Raw genomic sequence first — 23,513 nt, 5'->3', positions numbered from 1 at the left:
TGAATCTTATAATCCAACAGTGTACAAAACAATAGTCAATTTTTATAATGCATTTTTATTCCAAAGTTTGGGTTCTGACCATACTTGACCCAAAATTGGTTTAAAACAACCCAGTATTTTTTAGAGTGTATGTTTGTGTTGTGCTTGAACTTATGGTTTTGTTTGTGTTGATCATGTGCTCGTCCGAGTGTCGTCACCTGTTCCTCGTCCGAGTGTCGTCACCTGTTCCTCGTCCGAGTGTCGTCACCTGTTCCTCGTCCGAGTGTCGTCACCTGTTCCTCGTCCGAGTGTCGTCACCTGTTCCTCGTCCGAGTGTCGTCACCTGTTCCTCGTCCGAGTGTCGTCACCTGTTCCTCGTCCGAGTGTCGTCACCTGTTCCTCGTCCGAGTGTCGTCACCTGTTCCTCGTCCGAGTGTCGTCACCTGTTCCTCGTCCGAGTGTCGTCACCTGTTCCTCGTCCGAGTGTCGTCACCTGTTCCTCGTCCGAGTGTCGTCACCTGTTCCTCGTCCGAGTGTCGTCACCTGTTCCTCGTCCGAGTGTCGTCACCTGTTCCTCGTCCGAGTGTCGTCACCTGTTCCTCGTCCGAGTGTCGTCACCTGTTCCTCGTCCGAGTGTCGTCACCTGTTCCTCGTCCGAGTGTCGTCACCTGTTCCTCGTCCGAGTGTCGTCACATGTTCCTCGTCCGAGTGTCGTCACCTGTTCCTCATGTTTTCTGCTCCCTTTATATGTCTGCTCTTTCCCTCATGTGTTGGCAGTTCGTAAGATGTTGTGCTACTGTGTACTTCTGTGCTACATCGTTTGTTTCTTGTTACTAAGGTATATTGTTATTTGTAGAAGTACTTTAGTTCTGCCATCGGTCCTGTGTCTCTAGTTGCAGTCCTGCTAGCAGAGCGTCCCTGGCTGCTTACACTCTTTGCTTTGGAGCAAGCCTGGTGCTGAGCCTGAGATCCCTGAGTGCCTTGCTGTTGTACTTGAAGTTCCTGTCTGGCTATTGCTGGTATTCTCAGGTCTCATTCTGCTCTGCCATTACTACTCTCCAGCCTACAGTCATCTTGTGCTAGTTACAACTGCTGTTACAATGGCTGTCATTGTGTCTCATCCCTGCCTATTGTCTGCACTGTTCACCACATCTTGTCATCTGTCTACTGTTTGTCAATAAACCTGTTAACACTCGTTCTGCATTTGAGTCCTCCTTCATAGACCCGTGACAGCAGCGTTTGTATGAAACAAAAGAGAATGTGTACACAATAGTGGATGGCATAATTAAATAACTGTACACAAAATATTGATTTGACTGAGTTTTAATATTTTATTAGCTCACCAAAAGCAAAACTTCCACAAAGAAAAAAACGTTCCTAGCGTGTGTATAGAGCTGCTGACTTCAGTGACCCGGGTGAGCCTGTGTTTCTGTTCTCAGCGGTTCTCATATACTGCTGGATGGAGCGATTGACCAATCAGAATCAAGTATTCCCCAGAGCGATGTAATAAATGTGTATATATATATCATCTGTGCAAGGTGTAGGACCATAAAATGTTTGTCCAATCATTGAATTTGGTGTGAATGCAATAATACGATATTCTACCAGACTGTCCGCGTATGTGTTTCCATTCCTCCACACACCTGCTCTCGCAGACACACACGTCATCAGCGTTAGACAGACGTCAGTCTCCGAGCACCGAAACAGGTCCTCCTGAACCACCACAACCAGTTTATGCTGCGTTCACACCATAACTACTGTAATTTGGAAGAAATGGAAACCAGTGATGTTATACTTGGTTCGTGACTCGAATTTACGCATTTCAATGGTAACACTATCAACGGCAGAATGAATCTGCAGCAGTCAGGTGATACACGCCAGAGCTCTGTGAGATGCTTATGTTCATTATTATTGTAATGTTATCTGCCTCAACACATAAGGTAGTTTAACGCCGTCTCGTGACTGTACTCTGCTGTGCGCGTTCATGTGGCTTTGGAGGAGGCGTGGCTTTGGAGATGCTCTGAAGGGAGGGCGGGATCTCATGCTATCAAAGCTAGCTTGCTATTGCTAGCCAATCCGAAAATCGCCCACCCTACTTTTAAAGATGGCATTACTCCCATAGCATTCAACTCTAAAATGCTTTTAAAATATCGTTTTTTTTTTTAATATCGCAGAACTTTGACTTGGCTGATATAAGCACATATTCAAAGTGCTTAAAAATGTATGGCAAAAGACTTTTTGTTTCTGACTTTAGCAACAGAAGATGTTCTGACTTCACATGCAGGACAGTTTCTGTTATCATGTATAGTGTGGTAATTCTGGAAATTCCAATATATATGTACAGTGTGTGTATATATACTGTATATATAAATGTGTAGTTTCCTCTTTACCAAAGAAATGCTTAATGGGCCCTGAGATCGGCTCGAGACGTCCCTATTTACGACATTCAAATTGTGTAAAATGAAGTCCATGAATAATAAATCAGTGGTCCCAGCTGTACAGTAAAGGTGTAAATTCAGTGTATCCTTTACCAGTCTGTGGAAATCTCTACGTTCAGCATGCTCACACACTTCTCAGAAGAGTTTTTCAAAACTTTAGCACTGAATTTAGGTGTTCTCTTACAGATATACTCTGATTGCCTCGCTCGGATACCTCACGCTTTGCCAAGTGAGCAGAGTCTTCATATTCGACTATGGGATCCTGTCCACAGATTTCTCAGGGTAAGGACATTTGTATTATATTTGTTTGTGCTTGATCAGTAGCAGATGAGTAGCAGTAAAGATGGACCTTCGCGGCTCTTTATGCAGTTTGAATGCTCTCACCTGTTAACATTAGTAAGGTTTCGCGCTAGATGACGAATGCTCTGATGTCTGTGGTGTGGCCACTCCCTGAGGCTCCACATAGTTTCTTATCCACCAGTTTAGTCAGTTTTCCTTTGCTGGGGTTTTTGTACACACCCTTGGATAAACAAGAGGAGAGATAACATGCTTTCGGCTGTCAGTGCCTCGGTCACGCCTCTGTTTTTCTTTAACTGTAATTGTAACAAAGTCCCTTGTGTAGACGAGGAGGAGGCAGGAACTGGCTGACGTTCAACGTAAATTGAATGACAAAATAAAATGTACACAGAAAACAAAACTGATGCATATGAGCATAAAAGAACCAGCAGCATAAAGTCCTGATGTCTTCTGCTCCACTGATGAACACTACAACCCATCATATGCTTTTATTAAAGTGATGTTTGAATCGCTATTTTGCGTATTTGTTTTATTGACCAGTATCGCTAGAAACGTAACAGACTACTTGTTCCTATGAGTAAATTCCCACGGCTGAGCTCAGCTGACAAACACAAAGACCAGGGTCACATTTAGAGGCGGAAGGATCTAGCAATGCAGACGCTTAGCAATATTATTTCTTTTTAACTTCTAACACGCTGGATTACACAGAAGTCTAGTTGGCTGTAGTAGTTTCCTTTAGAGATAAACAGACTAAAACACCAGCACACACAGGGATGGTGTGTGTAATCCTGAAATGTAGGCGTACAGGTTTGATTTGGACGTTGTTGGGGACAGAAAACAGACTGTGCTCGGCCTGTGCATGTTGAGTTGCCGATTCGTGTAAAAGAAATCCCTGAACTCAAGTCTTTTAATGGTTTATTTTCACTCACGTTACTGTATTCCTTCACTCAATCACTGAATCCGTCAGAGCGGTTACTGAATCACCATCTGATCCACTGCAAATCATCACTACTTTCAGCCTTTCTCTTTCAAGGCTTGTCCAACTCTGTGTAGTTTCTGACTGTCAGTGTGGATCCGTGAGCCTCGCTGTGAACACTATACATGAGCCTGTACGCTAACTGCTCTGCTTATGTAGACCTATATAAACACTGCTTCTCTTAATGATAAATGTGGAGTCATTCTTCATTAGTATTATTAACTTTGTCTCCTCTTGTTTTCAGGCCTTTGATGATAATAACACAGAAGGTCACTACTCTTGCCTTTCAGGTGCATGATGGTGAGAAATCATTGGTGCAATCTTTTGTGAATTTGTTGCTATAAATTGTCATGTCACTGACAACTTAGAAAAGAATTCAACTGATGATTTCAGAAAGCGTGACTCATGTCTTCCTGCGTGTTTCAGGAATGAGTCGAAAGCAAGAGGAGCTGAACGACGATCAGAGGCGTCTGGCAGTACAGTATGACTTTCCATTCTCAGCAGTAACTTCTTACTGGGCAAAATCTGCTACAGTGTGCTAATATTTGGTGGTTACTCATGGCAGAAACAGCGGAAAGTCCCGGACACAAAGATAGTGCCTTGCGGAAGTCATCAGTCTCCATTCCCCAGAATGACACCGCAAAAACTATTTGTGATAAGTTTACAAATGTATTAAAAAGGGGAACAAAAGAAAAATCACATTCAGACTCAGGACTTAGTTGATCACGTTTGACAGCGATTACAACCTATTCCGACGTGATCCAATGAAAAACAAATGAAGGGCTGAATACTTTTGCAAGCCTCTGTAACCCTTGTAACCCTTCAGTAACCAAAATTTAAACTTCATTAACAAATTAAACTTGAAATGTAAATTCAATATCAGCTTGCACAATGGTTTAAAATAATAACAATAAACAGGAAATAAAGACAGAAAGGCAAATATGAACCAAAGGTCATTCTGCTTGCATTTGTTCTGGGAATGACAGCTTCACCCCACAGAGTCAGATCATGTTTGTGAATAAAACCGTGATCAGTCGGTGTAAAAACAAAAGCTTTCCCAGGGAGCATTGGTATTGTTGAGATAAGTCATGTTCTTCTCCACTGACCGCATGTTTTCTCCATCTGCAGCTCGCGCCCGTCTCTGTTGGAGTATCTGAGCTACAATATCAATTTCCTGAGTATCTTGGTGGGCCCTTGCAGTCTCTATAAAGACTACATTGAGTTTATCAAGGGCCAGCGTGTGAAAAGAGTCCGAGACAGCAGTTCACAGCAGAGCGACTGGGATAAAGTGCCTGAGCCGTCGCCTGTGGTGAGACACTCGCCGACTCATACAAATACTGCTTTAGAAAGACAGCTATTCACACAGGACTCAGGCGACCACAGTAACTCACAAACAGAATAAGAGTGATCAGGTCTTTAAGAACAGCTTGAGTTAGGCTTGTGTGTGTGTGTTCAGGGCAGCGAACATGTAGAGGAAAACTTCCCCCAACAATGAAACTCTGCCATCATTAAAGGGGTCATGACATGAGAAACCAAATTTGCCTTGATCTTTTGGTATATAAGAGGTCTTTGTACCATTAAAACGTCCTGCAAGTTTCATAGCTTAAGACGTCCTCCCCATTATAAACGAATCATTTATTTAATCAAGCTCTAAATACAGTTTGTTCTGGATCCACGGTAAGAAGTGACGTCACGGTACGAAGTGACGTACCAGCGTTTGCATATGACCGCCTCCGGCACAAGACAACTACGCTTAAAGCGCAAGGCAACTACGCTCATTTCGTATCGTTGTCGCCCCGCGCGCCTCACAAGTGTTCAGTCGCCGGACAGCGAGTGGGTCTGTGTACAGGGAGATTACGATGCCGCAGATGTGCTGTTCCTGCTGTGGACAAACAACATCTGTGAATACGCTGCAGAAAGATCCAGACGTCAGGGAAAATGGATGCACTTTATTTTTTGTGGACGTCTCAGTCACGGCAGTGTTAGTTTAAGCGTTTGTTCTATACATTTGAAGGATGACTGTTTTGAAAACAAATCCCAAAATGATGCTGGCTTTGCCAGAAAACTGTTGCTCAAAGATAAGTCCGTGCCGACTATGCTGGGCTCAACAACGACGACGCAAACTGTAAGTAATGTGTTTAAAACTTTAAACAACTTTTTAAATACGCTGATCCGCAAATGTTCTGGCTGGGGGCGTTAATAATTGATGCATAGGCACTGACGTTAGCCAATCATAACAGTGGGCGTTAACACTGAACTCTTAAAGGGGAAACACCCCCAAAACAGACTGTTTGAATCAGAGGATGAGAGACAGGGTGGGAAAAGGTCATAAATCACTACATTTTAAAAGTTTTTTGTAAAAAAAACTATAGTAATACTATAATTGCACATAAGGGTGTAACAGCTCTAGCCCTGTTACTATAGAGGTTATGTTTTGTCACCCATTAGGGGGCGCTAACGATCTTCATAGTTGAGTATTTAGCCAGGTACTATACCTGAAGAAGAGGCAAGCAGTTGGATAGGAAGCAATGGCTTCCTTGTGCTAATCCAAATGTATTTTCTGAGGTCCTATGATTGAGGAATTTGTTTCCTTTTGGTCAATCAGTAAGTAGAGTTGTTTTTGTTTACATGCACTGTATGATGTTGATGCTTGGTAGCCCATGTGAATAATGTGGGGTTAAGTATGTATTCAGCATTAAGCTATTCATGCCTGCTAATTGTGAGTGTATCTTTTATTTAGATGGACCTTTTATGCCTGTGCTTTCTTTCATGTGAGGAAGGTAATTCAAAAGTTGGAATGCTATGAAAGGACTGTTGTTCTGATTGTTGCTGGACTTCAGAACATCAGGGATTATTTATATGAAGACAAGAAAACTCTTCCATGTGAGCATCGAGTTGGACTTGTTTATATCAACGTTGGCTTCATGCTAATTGGACATCTAATGGACATCTCCCAATCCCTGAACATTGTCCGATTCCTTTCATCATTTAATTTCAGGTTGTGGGTGTAATGTAATATATGGTGGGGGTCATGTTGTTGAATATAATATGAGTGCAATTCACTAAGAAGTTTTGAGTCTGGTAATTTAATTTGAGAACCCAAAGAGATCAACATTCATCTTTTCTTGACACCTAAAATAGAATTAAGCCTTTACGTCCTAAACTCTGATATATAACTTAAGACTAGATTGAGGAAGAGGTTATAAGGGAACATAATAATAAAATAAAAAAAAACATGTCATGACCCCTTTAAAAGTAAATCCGTTAAAACTCTTGATTTCCTTTCTTCTGTGAAACAAAAACGTTTTATTTTATTGTGATTTTTTGTCAAAGCTTGACAGGCCCATGCCTCATTGTATGGAAATGAACAGCCTTTACATTCTGATAAACTCCTTTTGTATTGCAATGAAGCAAGAAAGTCTAATGGGTTTAGAAGGACATGAGCGTGAGTATAAGATGACAGAATATTCATTGCTAGGTGAAATATCCATTTACATGTGTGCTTTATTTAATGTGTGGCATGTTTATTTGGTGTAATAATGTTGTGAAGATCAAATAATCAAAGCTTAGAAAGTAGATTTAGGGTGATTAAACATGGGCAGGTTGTCTTGCACATTTCCCTGAGATTAATTCCTGCTGTTCTTCTACAGAGGACTGTGATTAATAAGCTTCTCGTGTGCGTCTGCTGTCTGCTTTGGTTCTTCATCATCACCAAAGCGTTCCCCATAACGTACAACGTGGACCCGCAGTTCGTCAGCGACGCCTCTTTCGTTACCAGATTGGCCTACGCGTTAATCTCCATCCAGGCTGCCAGACCCAAGTTCTACTTCGCATGGACCCTCGGTAAGCAGACGCGAACTGAAACTTGAGGCCGTGTGATTGGCTGAAAGCAGAACATGTTATGAGTCGACGTTTTAGAACATGCTGTTATTTCTTGTCATGTATTGTGGCAGAAAAACATGGGTCTGTTCCAAATTATTAAAACTAAATGTGCAGCCAAATGGCAGATACCAGGGGTCCTATAGTCATAGAGCACAATGTCCCGTCATTTTAAATAAAAATGTAAAAATGGAATTACAAAACTAATGACGGAAAAAAGGTTTCCCTGGTTTTCTGTCATTGGTCGGACAAACAAATGAAAGTTCAATCCAAACCCACGGCATCAGCTGAGGATGTTCAAACACATTAATTACACATATTAAGCTAGGATAGGAGATATTGTGAGGTATAGTGTAGAGCACAACTGTATGCTATTAAGGATAATCATTTAAATGTTATTTAGAAAAATGTGTCTGTTAGTTACAAATCCACTAATGAACGATTGTAAATGTGTTAGTGTGGGCGATATCTAAAAGGACTAGCGCTGTACAGTAAATGCATGTTTTCTCCACTTCCAGCGGATGCGGTCCACAATGCAGCGGGGTTTGGAGTCAGTGGGGTGAACGCGAGAGGAGAAGTGTCCTGGGACCTCGTCTCCAACGTTCACATCTGGCAGATTGAGGTTCGTTCACTACTTTTGAACAGGCCATGCAAACAGTGTATTCACTACTGCCTTGTGTAATGCCACAGGAGGGCTGTGGATCCCTCAATTATAAAACAAATCTTTTCTCTTTTTGCAGACAGCAACAAGTTTTAAATCATTTATCGACAACTGGAATATACAGACTGCTCTTTGGCTAAAACGGTTAGTTTTACATGTTATATTTATATATTAGTCAACTGATCTGTTGCTATTGACAAGAACATGTTACTGGAACTAGGGGTGTGCGATATCACAGTTTTTGATCGTGGACGGTTTAAATGGCTCCACGTCTGCTATTGTAGAATCGTGTTACAGTGCATTTTATCAGTTAAATTAGAGTAAATTATGACAATTTAAGAACAAAGAATAGGTGACACACTCACGTCCTGGCATATGCCTGCAATACTCTGCAAACCCATAACTCGCACTGGGCCTCGCGTCCACTGACTCCACTAACTCGTGCTGGACCCTGCGTCCACTAACTCCACTAACTCGTGCTGGGCCTTGCGTCCACTAACTCCACTAACTGGCACTGGGCCTCGCGTCCACTAACTCCACTAACTCGCGCTGGGCCTCGCGTCCACTGACTCCACTAACTCGTGCTGGACCCTGCGTCCACTAACTCCACTAACTGGCACTGGGCCTCGCGTCCACTGACTCCACTAACTCGTGCTGGACCCTGCGTCCACTAACTCCACTAACTCGTGCTGGGCCTTGCGTCCACTAACTCCACTAACTGGCACTGGGCCTCGCGTCCACTAACTCCACTAACTCGCGCTGGGCCTCGCGTCCACTGACTCCACTAACTCGTGCTGGGCCTTGCGTCCACTAACTCCACTAACTGGCACTGGGCCTCGCGTCCACTAACTCCACTAACTCGTGCTGGGCCTCGCGTCCACTAACTCCACTAAGTCGTGCTGGGCCTCGCGTCCACTAACTCCACTAACTCGCGCTGGGCCTCGCGTCCACTAACTCCACTAACTCCACTAACTCCACTAACTCCACTAACTCCACTAACTCCACTAAGTCGTGCTGGGCCTCGCGTCCACTAACTCCACTAAATCGTGCTGGGCCTCGCATCCACTAACTCCACTAACTCGTGCTGGGCCTCGCGTCCACTAACTCCACTAACTCGTGCTGGGCCTCGCGTCCACTAACTCCACTAAGTCGTGCTGGGCCTCGCGTCCACTAACTCCACTAACTCGCGCTGGGCCTCGCGTCCACTAACTCCACTAACTCCACTAAATCGTGCTGGGCCTCGCATCCACTAACTCCACTAACTCGTGCTGGGCCTCGCGTCCACTAACTCCACTAACTCGTGCTGGGCCTCGCGTCCACTAACTCCACTAACTCGTGCTGGGCCTCGCTTCCACTAACTCGTGCTGGGCCTCGCGTCCACTAACTCCACTAACTCGTGCTGGGCCTCGCGTCCACTAACTCCACTAACTCCACTAAATCGTGCTGGGCCTCGCATCCACTAACTCCACTAACTCGTGCTGGGCCTCGCGTCCACTAACTCCACTAAGTCGTGCTGGGCCTCGCGTCCACTAACTCCACTAACTCGCGCTGGGCCTCGCGTCCACTAACTCCACTAACTCCACTAAATCGTGCTGGGCCTCGCATCCACTAACTCCACTAACTCGTGCTGGGCCTCGCGTCCACTAACTCCACTAACTCGTGCTGGGCCTCGTGTCCACTAACTCGTGCTGGGCCTCGCTTCCACTAACTCGTGCTGGGCCTCGCGTCCACTAACTCGACTAACTCGTGCTGGGCCTCGCATCCACTAACTCCACTAACTCGTGCTGGGCCTCGCGTCCACTAACTCGACTAACTCGTGCTGGGCCTCGCGTCCACTAACTCCACTAAATCGTGCTGGGCTTCGCATCCACTAACTCCACTAACTCGCGCTGGGCCTCGCGTCCACTAACTCCACTAACTCATGCTGGGCCTCGCTTCCACTAACTCCACTAAGTCGTGCTGGGCCTCGCGTCCACTAACTCCACTAAGTCGTGCTGGGCCTCGCGTCCACTAACTCGACTAACTCGTGCTGGGCCTCGCTTCCACTAACTCCACTAAGTCATGCTGGGCCTCGCGTCCACTAACTCCACTAAGTCGTGCTGGGCCTCGCGTCCACTAACTCGACTAACTCGTGCTGGGCCTCGCTTCCACTAACTCCACTAAGTCGTGCTGGGCCTCGCTTCCACTAACTCCACTAACTCACGAGCTGGGCCTCGCGTCCACTAACTCCACTAACTCGTGCTGGGCCTCGCATCCACTATCTCCACTAACTCGTGCTGGGCCTCGCGTCCACTCACTCCACTAACTCGTGCTGGGCCTCGCTTCCACTAACTCCACTAAGTCGTGCTGGGCCTTGCGTCCACTAACTCCACTAACTGGCACTGGGCCTCGCTTCCACTAACTCCACTAAGTCGTGCTGGGCCTTGCGTCCACTAACTCCACTAACTGGCACTGGGCCTCGCGTCCACTAACTCCACTAACTCGTGCTGGGCCTCGCGTCCACTAACTCCACTAACTCGTGCTGGGCCTCGCGTCCACTCACTCCACTAACTCGTGCTGGGCCTCGCTTCCACTAACTCCACTAAGTCGTGCTGGGCCTCGCGTCCACTAACTCGACTAACTCGTGCTGGGCCTCGCTTCCACTAACTCCACTAAGTTGTGCTGGGCCTCGCGTCCACTAACTCCACTAACTCACGAGCTGGGCCTCGCGTCCACTAACTCCACTAACTCGTGCTGGGCCTCGCATCCACTATCTCCACTAACTCGTGCTGGGCCTCGCGTCCACTCACTCCACTAACTCGTGCTGGGCCTCGCTTCCACTATCTCCACTAACTCGTGCTGGGCCTCGCGTCCACTCACTCCACTAACTCGTGCTGGGCCTCGCATCCACTAACTCCACTAACTCGTGCTGGGCCTCGCGTCCACTAACTCCACTAAGTCGTGCTGGGCCTCGCGTCCACTAACTCCACTAAGTCGTGCTGGGCCTCGCGTCCACTAACTCCACTAACTCGCGCTGGGCCTCGCTTCCACTAACTCCACTAAATCGTGCTGGGCCTCGCATCCACTAACTCCACTAACTCGTGCTGGGCCTCGCGTCCACTAACTCCACTAACTCGTGCTGGGCCTCGTGTCCACTAACTCCACTAACTCGTGCTGGGCCTCGCTTCCACTAACTCGTGCTGGGCCTCGCGTCCACTAACTCCACTAACTCGTGCTGGGCCTCGCGTCCACTAACTCGACTAACTCGTGCTGGGCCTCGCATCCACTAACTCCACTAACTCGTGCTGGGCCTCGCGTCCACTAACTCGTGCTGGGCCTCGCGTCCACTAACTCGACTAACTCGTGCTGGGCCTCGCGTCCACTAACTCCACTAAATCGTGCTGGGCTTCGCATCCACTAACTCCACTAACTCGCGCTGGGCCTCGCGTCCACTAACTCCACTAACTCATGCTGGGCCTCGCTTCCACTAACTCCACTAAGTCGTGCTGGGCCTCGCGCCCACTAACTCCACTAAGTCGTGCTGGGCCTCGCGTCCACTAACTCGACTAACTCGTGCTGGGCTTCGCTTCCACTAACTCCACTAAGTCGTGCTGGGCCTCGCGTCCACTAACTCCACTAACTCGCGAGCTGGGCCTCGCGTCCACTAACTCCACTAACTCACGAGCTGGGCCTCGCGTCCACTAACTCCACTAACTCGTGCTGGGCCTCGCGTCCACTCACTCCACTAACTCGTGCTGGGCCTCGCTTCCACTAACTCCACTAACTCACGAGCTGGGCCTCGCATCCACTATCTCCACTAACTCGTGCTGGGCCTCGCTTCCACTAACTCCACTAAGTCGTGCTGGGCCTCGCGTCCACTCACTCCACTAACTCGTGCTGGGCCTCGCTTCCACTAACTCCACTAACTCACGAGCTGGGCCTCGCATCCACTATCTCCACTAACTCGTGCTGGGCCTCGCTTCCACTAACTCCACTAAGTCGTGCTGGGCCTTGCGTCCACTAACTCCACTAACTGGCACTGGGCCTCGCGTCCACTAACTCCACTAACTCGTGCTGGGCCTCCCATCCACTAACTCCACTAACTCGTGCTGGGCCTCGCGTCCACTAACTCCACTAACTCGTGCTGGGCCTCGCATCCACTAACTCGTGCTGGGCCTCGCGTCCACTAACTCCACTAACTCGTGCTGGGCCTCGCGTCCACTCACTCCACTAACTCGTGCTGGGCCTCGCTTCCACTCACTCCACTAACTCGTGCTGGGCCTCGCGTCCACTCACTCCACTAACTCGTGCTGGGCCTTGCGTCCACTAACTCCACTAACTGGCACTGGGCCTCGCGTCCACTAACTCCACTAACTCGTGCTGGGCCTCCCATCCACTAACTCCACTAACTCGTGCTGGGCCTCGCGTCCACTAACTCCAGTAACTCGTGCTGGGCCTCGCATCCACTAACTCGTGCTGGGCCTCGCGTCCACTAACTCCACTAACTGGCGCTGGGCCTCGCGTCCACTAACTCCACTAACTGGCGCTGGGCCTCGCATCCACTAACTCGCGCTTTGCCTCGCGTCCACTAACTCCACTAACTTGTGCTGGGCCTCGCATCCACTAACTCCACTAACTCGTGCTGGGCCTCGCTTCCACTAACTCCACTAAGTCTTGCTGGGCCTCGCGTCCACTAACTCCACTAACTTGCGAGCTGGGCCTCGCGTCCACTAACTCCACTAACTCGTGCTGGGCCTCGCGTCCACTAAGTCGTGCTGGGCCTCGCATCTCCTAACTCCACTAAGTCGTGCTGGGCCTCGCGTCCACTAACTCCACTAACTCGCGAGCTGGGCCTCGCGTCCACTAACTCCACTAACTCGTGCTGGGCCTCGCGTCCACTAACTCCCCTAACTCCACTAACTCCACTAACTGGCACTGGGCCTCGCGTCCACTAACTCCACTAACTCGTGCTGGGCCTCACGTCCACTAACTCCACTAACTTGTGCTGGGCCTCGCATCCACTAACTCCACTAACTCGTGCTGGGCCTCGCGTCCACTAACTCCACTAACTTGTGCTGGGCCTCGCGTCCACTAACTCCACTAACTCCACTAACTCCACTTACTCCACTAACTCGTGCTGGGCCTCGCGTCCACTAACTCCACTAACTCGTGCTGGGCCTCGTGTCCACTAACTCCACTAACTCGTGCTGGGCCTCGCGTCCACTAACTCCACTAACTCCACTTACTCCACTAACTCGTGCTGGGCCTCGCGTCCACTAAACTCCACTAACTCGTGCTGGGCCTCGCGGCCACTAACTCCACTAACTCGCGCTGGGCCTCGAATCCACTATCTCCACTAACTCGTGCTGGGCCTCGCGTCCACTAACTCCACTAAGTCGTGCTGGGCCTTGCGTCCACTAACTCCACTAACTGGCACTTGGCCTCGCGTCCACTAACTCCCCTAACTCCACTAACTCCACTAACTGGCACTGGGCCTCGCGTCCACTAACTCCACTAACTCGTGCTGGGCCTCGCATCCAATAACTCCACTAACTCGTGCTGGGCCTCGCGTCCACTAACTCCACTAACTCGTGCTGGGCCTCGTGTCCACTAACTCCACTAACTCGTGCTGGGCCTCGCATCCACTAACTCCACTAACTCGTGCTGGGCCTCGCGTCCACTAACTCCACTAACTCGTGCTGGGCCTCGCGTCCACTATCTCCACTAACTCGTGCTGGGCCTCGCGTCCACTAACTCCACTTACTCCACTAACTCGTGCTGGGCCTCGCGTCCACTAACTCCACTATCTCCACTAACTCGTGCTGGGCCTCGCGTCCACTATCTCCACTAACTCGTGCTGGGTCTCGCATCCACTAACTCCACTAACTCGCGCTGGGCCTCGCATCCACTATCTCCACTAACTCGTGCTGGTTCTCGCGTCCACTAACTCCACTAAGTCGTGCTGGGCCTTGCGTCCACTAACTCCACTAACTCCACTAACTGGCACTTGGCCTCGCGTCCACTTACTCCCCTAACTCCACTAACTCCACTAACTGGCACTGGGCCTCGCGTCCACTAACTCCACTAACTCGTGCTGGGCCTCGCATCCACTAACTCCACTAACTCGTGCTGGGCCTCGCGTCCACTAACTCCACTAACTCGTGCTGGGCCTCGTGTCCACTAACTCCACTAACTCGTGCTGGGCCTTGCTTCCACTAACTCCACTAACTCGTGCTGGGCCTCGCATCCACTAACTCCACTAACTCGTGCTGGGCCTCGCATCCACTAACTCCACTAACTCGCGCTGGGCCTCGCGTCCACTAACTCCCCTAACTCCACTAACTCGCGCTGGGCCTCGCGTCCACTAACTCCCCTAACTCCACTAACTGGCACTGGGCCTCGCGTCCACTAACTCCACTAACTCGTGCTGGGCCTCGCGTCCACTAACTCCACTAACTCGTGCTGGGCCTCGCGTCCACTAACTCTACTAACTCGTGCTGGGCCTCGCGTCCACTAACTCCACTAACTCCACTTACTCCACTAAATCGTGCTGGGCCTCGCGTCCACTAACTCCACTAACTCGTGCTGGGCCTCGCATCCACTATCTCCACTAACTCGTGCTGGGCCTTGCGTCCACTAACTCCACTAACTCGCGCTGGGCCTCGCGTCCACTAACTCCCCTAACTCCACTAACTGGCACTGGGCCTCGCGTCCACTAACTCCCCTAACTCCACTAACTCGCGCTGGGCCTCGCGTCCACTAACTCCCCTAACTCCACTAACTGGCACTGGGCCTCGCGTCCACTAACTCCACTAACTCGTGCTGGGCCTCGCGTCCACTAACTCCACTAACTCGTGCTGGGCCTCGCGTCCACTAACTCTACTAACTCGTGCTGGGCCTCGCGTCCACTAACTCCACTAACTCCACTTACTCCACTAAATCGTGCTGGGCCTCGCGGCCACTAACTCCACTAACTCGCGCTGGGCCTCGCATCCACTATCTCCACTAACTCGTGCTGGGCCTTGCGTCCACTAACTCCACTAACTGGCACTTGGCCTCGCGTCCACTAACTCCACTAACTCATGCTGGGCCTCGCGTCCACTAACTCCACTAACTCGTGCTGGGCCTCGCGTCCACTAACTCCACTAACTCGTGCTGGGCCTCGCGTCCACTAACTCCACTTACTCGCGCTGGGCCTCGCATCCACTATCTCCACTAACTCGTGCTGGGCCTCGCGTCCACTAACTCCACTAAGTCGTGCTGGGCCTTGCGTCCACTAACTCCACTAACTCCACTAACTCGTGCTGGGCCTCGCGTCCACTAACTCCACTAACTCGCGCTGGGCCTCGCATCCACTAACTCCACTAACTCGTGCTGGGCCTCGCGTCCACTAACTCCACTAACTCGTGCTGGGCCTCGCGTCCACTAACTCCACTTACTCGCGCTGGGCCTCGCATCCACTATCTCCACTAACTCGTGCTGGGCCTCGCGTCCACTAACTCCACTAAGTCGTGCTGGGCCTTGCGTCCACTAACTCCACTAACTCCACTAACTCGTGCTGGGCCTCGCGTCCACTAACTCCACTAACTCGCGCTGGGCCTCGCATCCACTAACTCCACTAACTCGTGCTGGGCCTCGCGTCCACTAACTCCACTAACTCGCGCTGGGCCTCGCGTCCACTAACTCCACTAACTCGTGCTGGGCCTCGCGTCCACTAACTCCACTAACTCGTGCTGGGCCTCGCGTCCACTAACTCCACTAACTCGCGCTGGGCCTCGCATCCACTAACTCCACTAACTGGCATTTGGCCTCGCGTCCACTATCTCCACTAACTCATGCTGGGCCTCGCGTCCACTAACTCCACTAACTCGTGCTGGGCCTCGCGTCCACTAACTCCACTAACTCCACTAACTGGCATTTGGCCTCGCGTCCACTAACTCCACTAACTCATGCTGGGCCTCGCGTCCACTAACTCCACTAACTCGTGCTGGGCCTCGCGTCCACTAACTCCACTAACTGGCACTGGGCCTCGCGTCCACTAACTCCACTAACTCGTGCTGGGCCTCGCGTCCACTAACTCCACTAACTCGTGCTGGGCCTCGCGTCCACTAACTCCACTAACTGGCACTGGGCCTCGCGTCCACTAACTCCACTAACTCGTGCTGGGCCTCGCGTCCACTAACTCCACTAACTCGTGCTGGGCCTCGCGTCCACTAACTCCACTAACTGGCACTGGGCCTCGCATCCACTAACTCCACTAACTGGCACTGGGCCTCGCGTCCACTAACTCCACTAACTCGTGCTGGGCCTCGCGTCCACTAACTCCACTAACTCGTGCTGGGCTTCGCGTCCACTAACTCCACTAACTGGCGCTGGGCCTCGCGTCCACTAACTCCACTAACTGGCGCTGGGCCTCGCGTCCACTAACTCCACTAGTGGTAACTTAGGTGTTATTCCATAAAAGTTTGTTTTTATGTGTACAATTGTTCAGAACTGTGCTACGCAACCCTGTTATGATTAGCATCTTTGAGCTAGGCTCAAAAGTATCTAAAGTTGTCACTACCGAAACAGTCATGACCGAAACATGTCATCATTGTTTTGGTAGTGACAAAAGTGAACACATAATCATTTATTTGGGGGAAATAAACAAAATGTTAGTACAGTTATGCAAATTATTAGTATCTTAGTGTGTTTTAGTAGTGTTTTAGTATGGGAGTTAAAATTCTGTAATGTGATGTGGTCGCTATCAAAATATTACTGTCACAGTGTCACTACAGAAAATGTGCCGTCACGAACGAAACATGCATGTTTTGTCTAAAATAAAGTATATTGAATTATTAAAATGTTATTATAGTATTTGGTTCAATGTATATTCAAATTAATGAATCCTTAACTTTGAAATCAGTATGATTAACTTAATGCCTTTTACAAAGAAAGATTGGATTCAAAATACAACAAATCTTATAAATTACACTTGAAATATTGTTAAAATTGTAATTGTTATTGATTTATCTGTGAAAATATATATTTTTTACATAGCAAAACATATTATTTATAATTTATTATTGTATTAAATATGAATTATTTATTATTGTGTTTCATTAGTGACAAATTTGGGGAGAGAAAAAATATTGCAAAACTTTCTGAAAATACAGTATGAGAATTAACTGCACAATTACTAGAAATGTGTACCTTGAATATTATACAATTTGCATACATAAAAAATTTGTAAAAAAGAAAAAAAATTCAAGACGTTTCCAACTCTTGTATGTGTATTAGCATATGTCCGCTCAGTGCCATGTCTCACACGCTTTCCTCTGTTATGCTCCAGTGTATGCTATGATCGAGCTCCGCTTCATCGCATGCCTCTCACATTTGTGCTGTCAGCGATCTGGCATGGAGTTTACCCCGGATACTACTTTACATTCATCACCGCTATACCCGTCACCTTAGCAGCTCGCACTGTGAGTCTTACACACACACTCACACACTCAAATAAATCCAGGTTTATTAGGCTGTTGTCACTTTAAGACCTGCCACTGCTCCCCGACGCGAATCTGACAAGCATCCCATTTTCTCACAATTATTTCTGTTCATTTAAGACTTTAACTAATTTAAGACTATGCTTACAAGAATACTCGACAAAACATTAACATTGAATACTCAACATGTTGCCTTTCTGAAATCTTACCAGATAAATCATCAAAATAAAAAGTATTTTACAGAACAATTGGATTTGCCGTGTTGTCTTCTTACCAGTGTATTTTGCCTGCAAGGGATTGTTTTAGCTTTGTCAGTTAAAGTTTAGTCAGTCATTTCCCATTTCTCCACACATTTATATAAATCCTGTTATTGCTCATCATTCTCAGCTCACTACTGCCGTATGTTTTGGTGTGTTGTAATCAGGTGCGCAGAAACTTCCGGGAGTATTTCTTGTCTTCTCGCCAGCTCAAGATCTGCTATGATGTGGTGACCTGGGCTGCCACTCAGATGACCATCTGCTACACTGTGATGCCTTTCCTCCTGCTGGCCGTCACACCCACCGTGCAGTATTACAGGTGAAGGGTCAGTTAGGGTTAGGGGAGTCAGACCTTCGGCATAATATCTGGTCCACATTGCAGCTTGTTCTGGGCAAGAACTGCCCATGAAGAAGGGAAGGTGTTATCTAGCCAACATTTAAAATGAGTTCTGTCAGGACCACTATCGTCACACATGATTGATAATTAGCATACAGTTTGGATTGGTGGTAGAGTTCTGTTCTGGGCAGCTTTGCATGGATAAGAGCAGGAGAGCAGCAATAACCCCCCTTAGGGTAAACAGAACAGAACCAACATAAAGGTATTGGAGATATAATTAATGATCAATAATTTAACGTACAGCATAATTCAAGAACAAAATAGTCTGATTCGAAGAGGAATATCAGAAGGTCAAGTCCTCACTGGATGGAGGAGCTGGGGATGGAGGAGGGTAATTATCTCCTGAGTAACACGATAAAGCTTCTGATAAGACTGAATGGACCTTATATTGGGATGCTGTGATAGGCTTATATTCCTATAGGAAGACGTGGATTGACTGTCACAAACTTGACTGATGTGATCTGCCAGAACTAATGCTATGCTTGATTTTTTTTAAGCCAGTTTTAGGGGTGAGTAAATCTGAAATCGTACCACAATAAAAGTGTGGCATGCAATAATGTCTTTTGAATAATTGTACTGTAGTCCCAATAAACGATTCTACAGAGGACACAAGTAACTGTTTGTAGACTTTGATGCAGAATTAATAAGTACGTTTGCTTGGTTTCTGTTTTTGGATTGTCACCCTGGGTGTACTTTTGTAACAGTACTTTAAACATCAATTGATTTAAACATCAGATATCACCTCTGTTGCAATTAGCTCAAAGGAACATATATATGATTGTTATTAATTATAAATATGTATTTATAGGCCCAGATTAAGAACATAGGGCTATAGCAAACCCACGGGCCCCTTTCATCTTAGTGCCACAACATTTTCTACCACAGAACTATCTTTTTATTTATTTATTTTTATAAATGATAAATAAATAAAGGAAAATGCTTTGTTTAAATGAGCGAGTATATTAGCGTTTTTTACATACCTGTTTTCTATAGAACTGCTTTATAGCTGAATTGAACTAATTTCAAATTTGCACAGTTACACAGTTATTGAACCTAACTGACAATGAGCTGAACAAAGAGCAGCTTTACAGCAGAATTGCTCAAAGGGAGCTCTCTGCAGTTCCGGAAGGACTACAGAGCGATCCCAGGAGGGGATGAGGTTTGGCCTGGGAGGGTTTAGCCTCCTCAGAAACCTGATGATCAGGTCGTATTTTCCGAGGGACCTGCTATCCACTGCAACTTGCCGAAAGGAAAGCACAGAGCTGAGAGCTCCAAAGGCTTTCCTCGCACTACTCAGGGAACAGACTCCACTTCAAATAATAAGCTTGCTTAGTAGAGGGACCTCTGGCTTAAGTGATAGTGTCTTCTGCCACCAGAGGTAGGCCACTTAAGTCCAGTCCAGAAGCCACACATCTAGGTTCCAGAGGTCTGGATGCGGGGGCCATATGGTGCCCCGTCCCTCTGAAAGAAGATTTCTCTTCAGGGGAATCGCAAGGAGCTTCAGGTCTGTCTTCAAGAGCTGTCAGTGGGAGGATTCCTGGGAAGCAAACAGGTCTTCCTGGGCTTCCCCAAATTGACTGACTCCAAATGACTTGGACCACCTGGGGATGAAGTCTCCAGCGACCTGAGCCGCTGTTGAATCTAGAGGAGGAGATGGCAGGCAAGTTGTGACATGTGACGGGAGCTCACACTGCCTTGGTTGTTGATGTATGCAACCATCGCAGAGTTATGCGTCTTGACCAACACAAGGTTGCCCTGGAGCAGCGGCCGAAACCGGTGCACGGCGAGCAGCACTGCAATAAACTATGTGTGTGCAGTGATTGGTTATGACGGAGCGGAGAAACGTGATTGGTGGATCTGCTGATGAGCCGCAATAAAAAGGCGTCACTGTTCGATGGCGAGCTCATTCTGGCGTTTGCCTTGTGTCGTGGAGAGATCCGGATTCCTCCTGTCGACAGATCCCAAAGCTTTCATTGATCAGGGAGACAGGGAAGTTTCTTGGTAATTTTTGTTTTCCCTGATCAGGTTATTTATTCATGTTTTCTTTATATGTATTTTTTGTTTATTAATTTGGCCTTGGGGCACCCTGAAGCCATGGCTCCTTAATTTATTTATTTTCATTGCACCTTAATAAATTACTTTTTGTGGATCTTGTGTTTTGGTGTCTTTGGTGATCTGTCTGCTTGGGCTGGATTCCAGTTTGACATCTGAAATGTTCACGTCAAGCTTTTCTCTATAGAACGGGTCATAACACTGTGCATGCTCGTTCATAAGATGTGCCGTCTTATTGACGGAGTCTAAATCCATACCGAGAAAAGAAATGCTCTGCACAGGAGAGAGTTTGCTCTTCTCCCAGTTGACCCGAAGCCTCAGATGGCTGAGATGCCTGAGCACCAGGTCCCTGTGTTCACACAACAAATCTCGATACTGAGCAAGAATGAGCCAGTCGTTGAGATACTTGAGAATACTGATGCTTACTTCCCTTAACGGGGCAGCCTCCACAACTTTGGTAAAGACGTGGGGAGACAGGGACAACCCAAAGGGGAGAACCTTGTCCTGGTATACATGACCCTTGAAAGCAAACCAAAGAGACGGTCTGCGTCCTTCAGGTTGATCACTGCGAACCAATCTTGAGGACAAACGCATGTGAGAATGCACTTCTGCGTTAAAATCTTGAACCGAAGCTTGTGCAGGGCCTATTCAAGACTCGCAGATCCATGATCGGGCATAACCCACCGCCCTTAAGTAAGGGCTGTAAACCCCGGCCTCATCTCGGCTAGAGGGACAGGCTCTGTTGTGTCCGCTCCGCTCGCAGGACAGGGGCATCTTTGCCTGTCACAGAGGTAAACAGGACTCCGCTTACCCTGGGGTACAGGCTCTGTGAGAGCGCCACCAGAGGGACAACCGGCGTACCCACGGAGGGGCAGCGAGGAGGAGCGCTGGGGCTCATCCAGGGAAGCATAGCATCCCGAACTAGAGGCAGTGTGTGCAGTGACACTAACCAGGCTCCGAGGAACCAGAGAACTAGAGATGTGTGAGGAAGGAGCGTGTCCTGGGAATGTGACGTGGCCTGTGGTGAAAGGGGGGATTGAATCTGGAAGCAATCAGTTGGACTGATTAGTTGGTAGTTGCACATTACTTATCACTGTCCCTAAAGCCCTTACCTATACCCTAAGCCTACCTGATCAACACTTAATTCCCACTATTAAACACCTATTAGGCACTTTATTTCTTTATTACTTTTCAAATATTTTATTTAAAATAAACTTTTCTTCGAGCTGAAATGTCATGGAAAAAGAGAGAATGAGTTTAGAAAAAGACATATTCAAACTCACATTAAAACTAATGGCACCCGTCTTACTCTCCACACCACTGATCCTTTAACCGACAGGTTCTCTTGTAGTTTTGTCTGCCTCAATCAGCCAATGTTGGGCGATTTGTCCTGTTATAAATTAAGTTTATCAGTGCATTTGGAGGGATTTGCTTTTGTATTTTTCTATGTGGAAAAATGTGTTTCTCAACATTTCTTCAGAGAGAAATATCCTTCAAAGTGGAAAAATATCTACATTCATGTTTATTTTATGGCATAATGTGACCATCTTGTATTCTCTTTTTATGTTGTTGGATGATATCACTTACTGGATTTTGTTTGTGCTGGTAATGTTTATCTCATGGTTTCTTCTCTGTCCTTCAGATCGATGTACTTTCATGTGCATGTCATCAGTATTCTGGCTGTGATCCTCTTGCCCAGCAAACCCAGGGGCTTCAAGCCTGAAAGACTTGACCGGCATTCGAACAATAATGTGAAGGAGGACTGAACCCTTCTGGTGTGTGTGTGTGTGTGTGTGTGTGTGTGTGTGTGGACTGAGAGAGCAGAGGCACTGACAGACAAAGGCTACTTTGTGTGAAGAAAATTAAAAAAGAGCTGGTCTGGGTATTCACTTGTTCACAGGCCAGCGCTGAGCCGTACACAAACACACACATATACCACACCAGAGACGCACTATATTCAAACTAAAAACACACACAAAACTGGCTGGAGAACGAATAAGGGAACACAGTTTGAGTAGTGCTGTACTCACTTTGAGGCAAATATGTGACACCTTTACTAAGTAAATAAATGCTGCCCATTTTAATGGTCTTTTAAAATAGTTTAACAATTTTTCCTAATTTATTTTGGATATAACTGCATGATCACTTTATACTGATGCCGAGAGAGAATTGTTTGATTTTTCTTTTCTTTTTTTTATAAAAGTGAATTGATATTTTATACCAATGTGTAAATAATAATGTTTTTAATAATATCTTAGTTTTGTGGTGTTAAAATGTCCATTTTCAGTAAAATTACAGTGTAGTAAATATATAATGACTATGAATAATAAATAATAAACACTGCTGCAAATATTAACTGAAGAATAGTCAAATTAGAATGACATGTTGTGGAAGGTGATGCCATAAAGAGGTTTGTGAATGAATGAATGAGCATTGAATGTCTACACTGCCTAGATTTACTAAATATATTTACTAACTAGAATTTCTGGCTACTAGAATATCTTTTGACTCTAAGCAAGGTCACGGTCATCCAGGTTTTCCCTGCACAACATCAGGAGGATCAGGTCTGTGCAGCACTTCTCCTCGTCCAGGACCTGGTCAATAAGAGTCAGCAGGACACAGAGCTCACAGAAGAGATGAGTTTTCAGCTGTTTCTCGAACATTGTTAGGAATTCCTCTTGGGCTCATGTGTAATTAAATGATCTGGTTTTCAATGAGCCCAAGAGGAATTCCTAACAATGTTCGAGAAACAGCTGAAAACTCATCTCTTCTGTGAGCTCTGTGTCCTGCTGACTCTTATTGATTAACAAAAGTCTTCTATGTAAAGCAATTAGCTCAAAAGAGAAATATGTATAAATAATAATAATTAGTTACAATCAATAATGAGTATTTATATCACCTGCCAGAAATAACTAGCTGAATTAAAGGGATAGTTCACTCAAAAAAATGAAAATTTTGGCTAAAACCAATTAGCACTAAGCTTTGTATCAGTAGAAAACCTGTAGCATTTTCAAATGACAGTGCTTCCCTGCCTCATTTCCGGGACTAGGGCGGACTCGAGCTGGGGCGGACTCGAGCTGGGGCTGGGGCGGACTCGAGCTGGGGCGGACTCGAGC

The 23,513-nt window shown here is 47.2% G+C and overlaps 1 protein-coding gene across 1 annotated transcript in view; it reads left to right on the top strand.

Moving 5' to 3' along the window:
• The window catches only part of mboat1 (membrane bound O-acyltransferase domain containing 1), a 45,648-nt gene extending 22,773 nt beyond the window's left edge, over window positions 1-22,875 (top strand). The window contains exons 4-13 of the mRNA XM_079626196.1: window positions 2,604-2,699; window positions 3,935-3,990; window positions 4,117-4,171; window positions 4,819-4,999; window positions 7,341-7,533; window positions 8,088-8,191; window positions 8,310-8,374; window positions 17,541-17,673; window positions 18,116-18,267; window positions 22,040-22,875. Of these exons, the coding sequence (XP_079482322.1) occupies window positions 2,604-2,699; window positions 3,935-3,990; window positions 4,117-4,171; window positions 4,819-4,999; window positions 7,341-7,533; window positions 8,088-8,191; window positions 8,310-8,374; window positions 17,541-17,673; window positions 18,116-18,267; window positions 22,040-22,163 (1,159 nt within the window). The 3' untranslated portion in view covers window positions 22,164-22,875. The remainder of the gene's footprint in view (window positions 1-2,603; window positions 2,700-3,934; window positions 3,991-4,116; window positions 4,172-4,818; window positions 5,000-7,340; window positions 7,534-8,087; window positions 8,192-8,309; window positions 8,375-17,540; window positions 17,674-18,115; window positions 18,268-22,039) is intronic.
• The last annotated feature ends 638 nt before the right edge of the window (window positions 22,876-23,513 follow it).

The sequence above is a fragment of the Phoxinus phoxinus genome (genome assembly GCF_949152265.1).
Source record: "Phoxinus phoxinus genome assembly, chromosome: 10".
NCBI lineage: Eukaryota > Metazoa > Chordata > Actinopteri > Cypriniformes > Leuciscidae > Phoxinus > Phoxinus phoxinus.
This window is presented reverse-complemented; position numbering and strand designations above follow the sequence as displayed.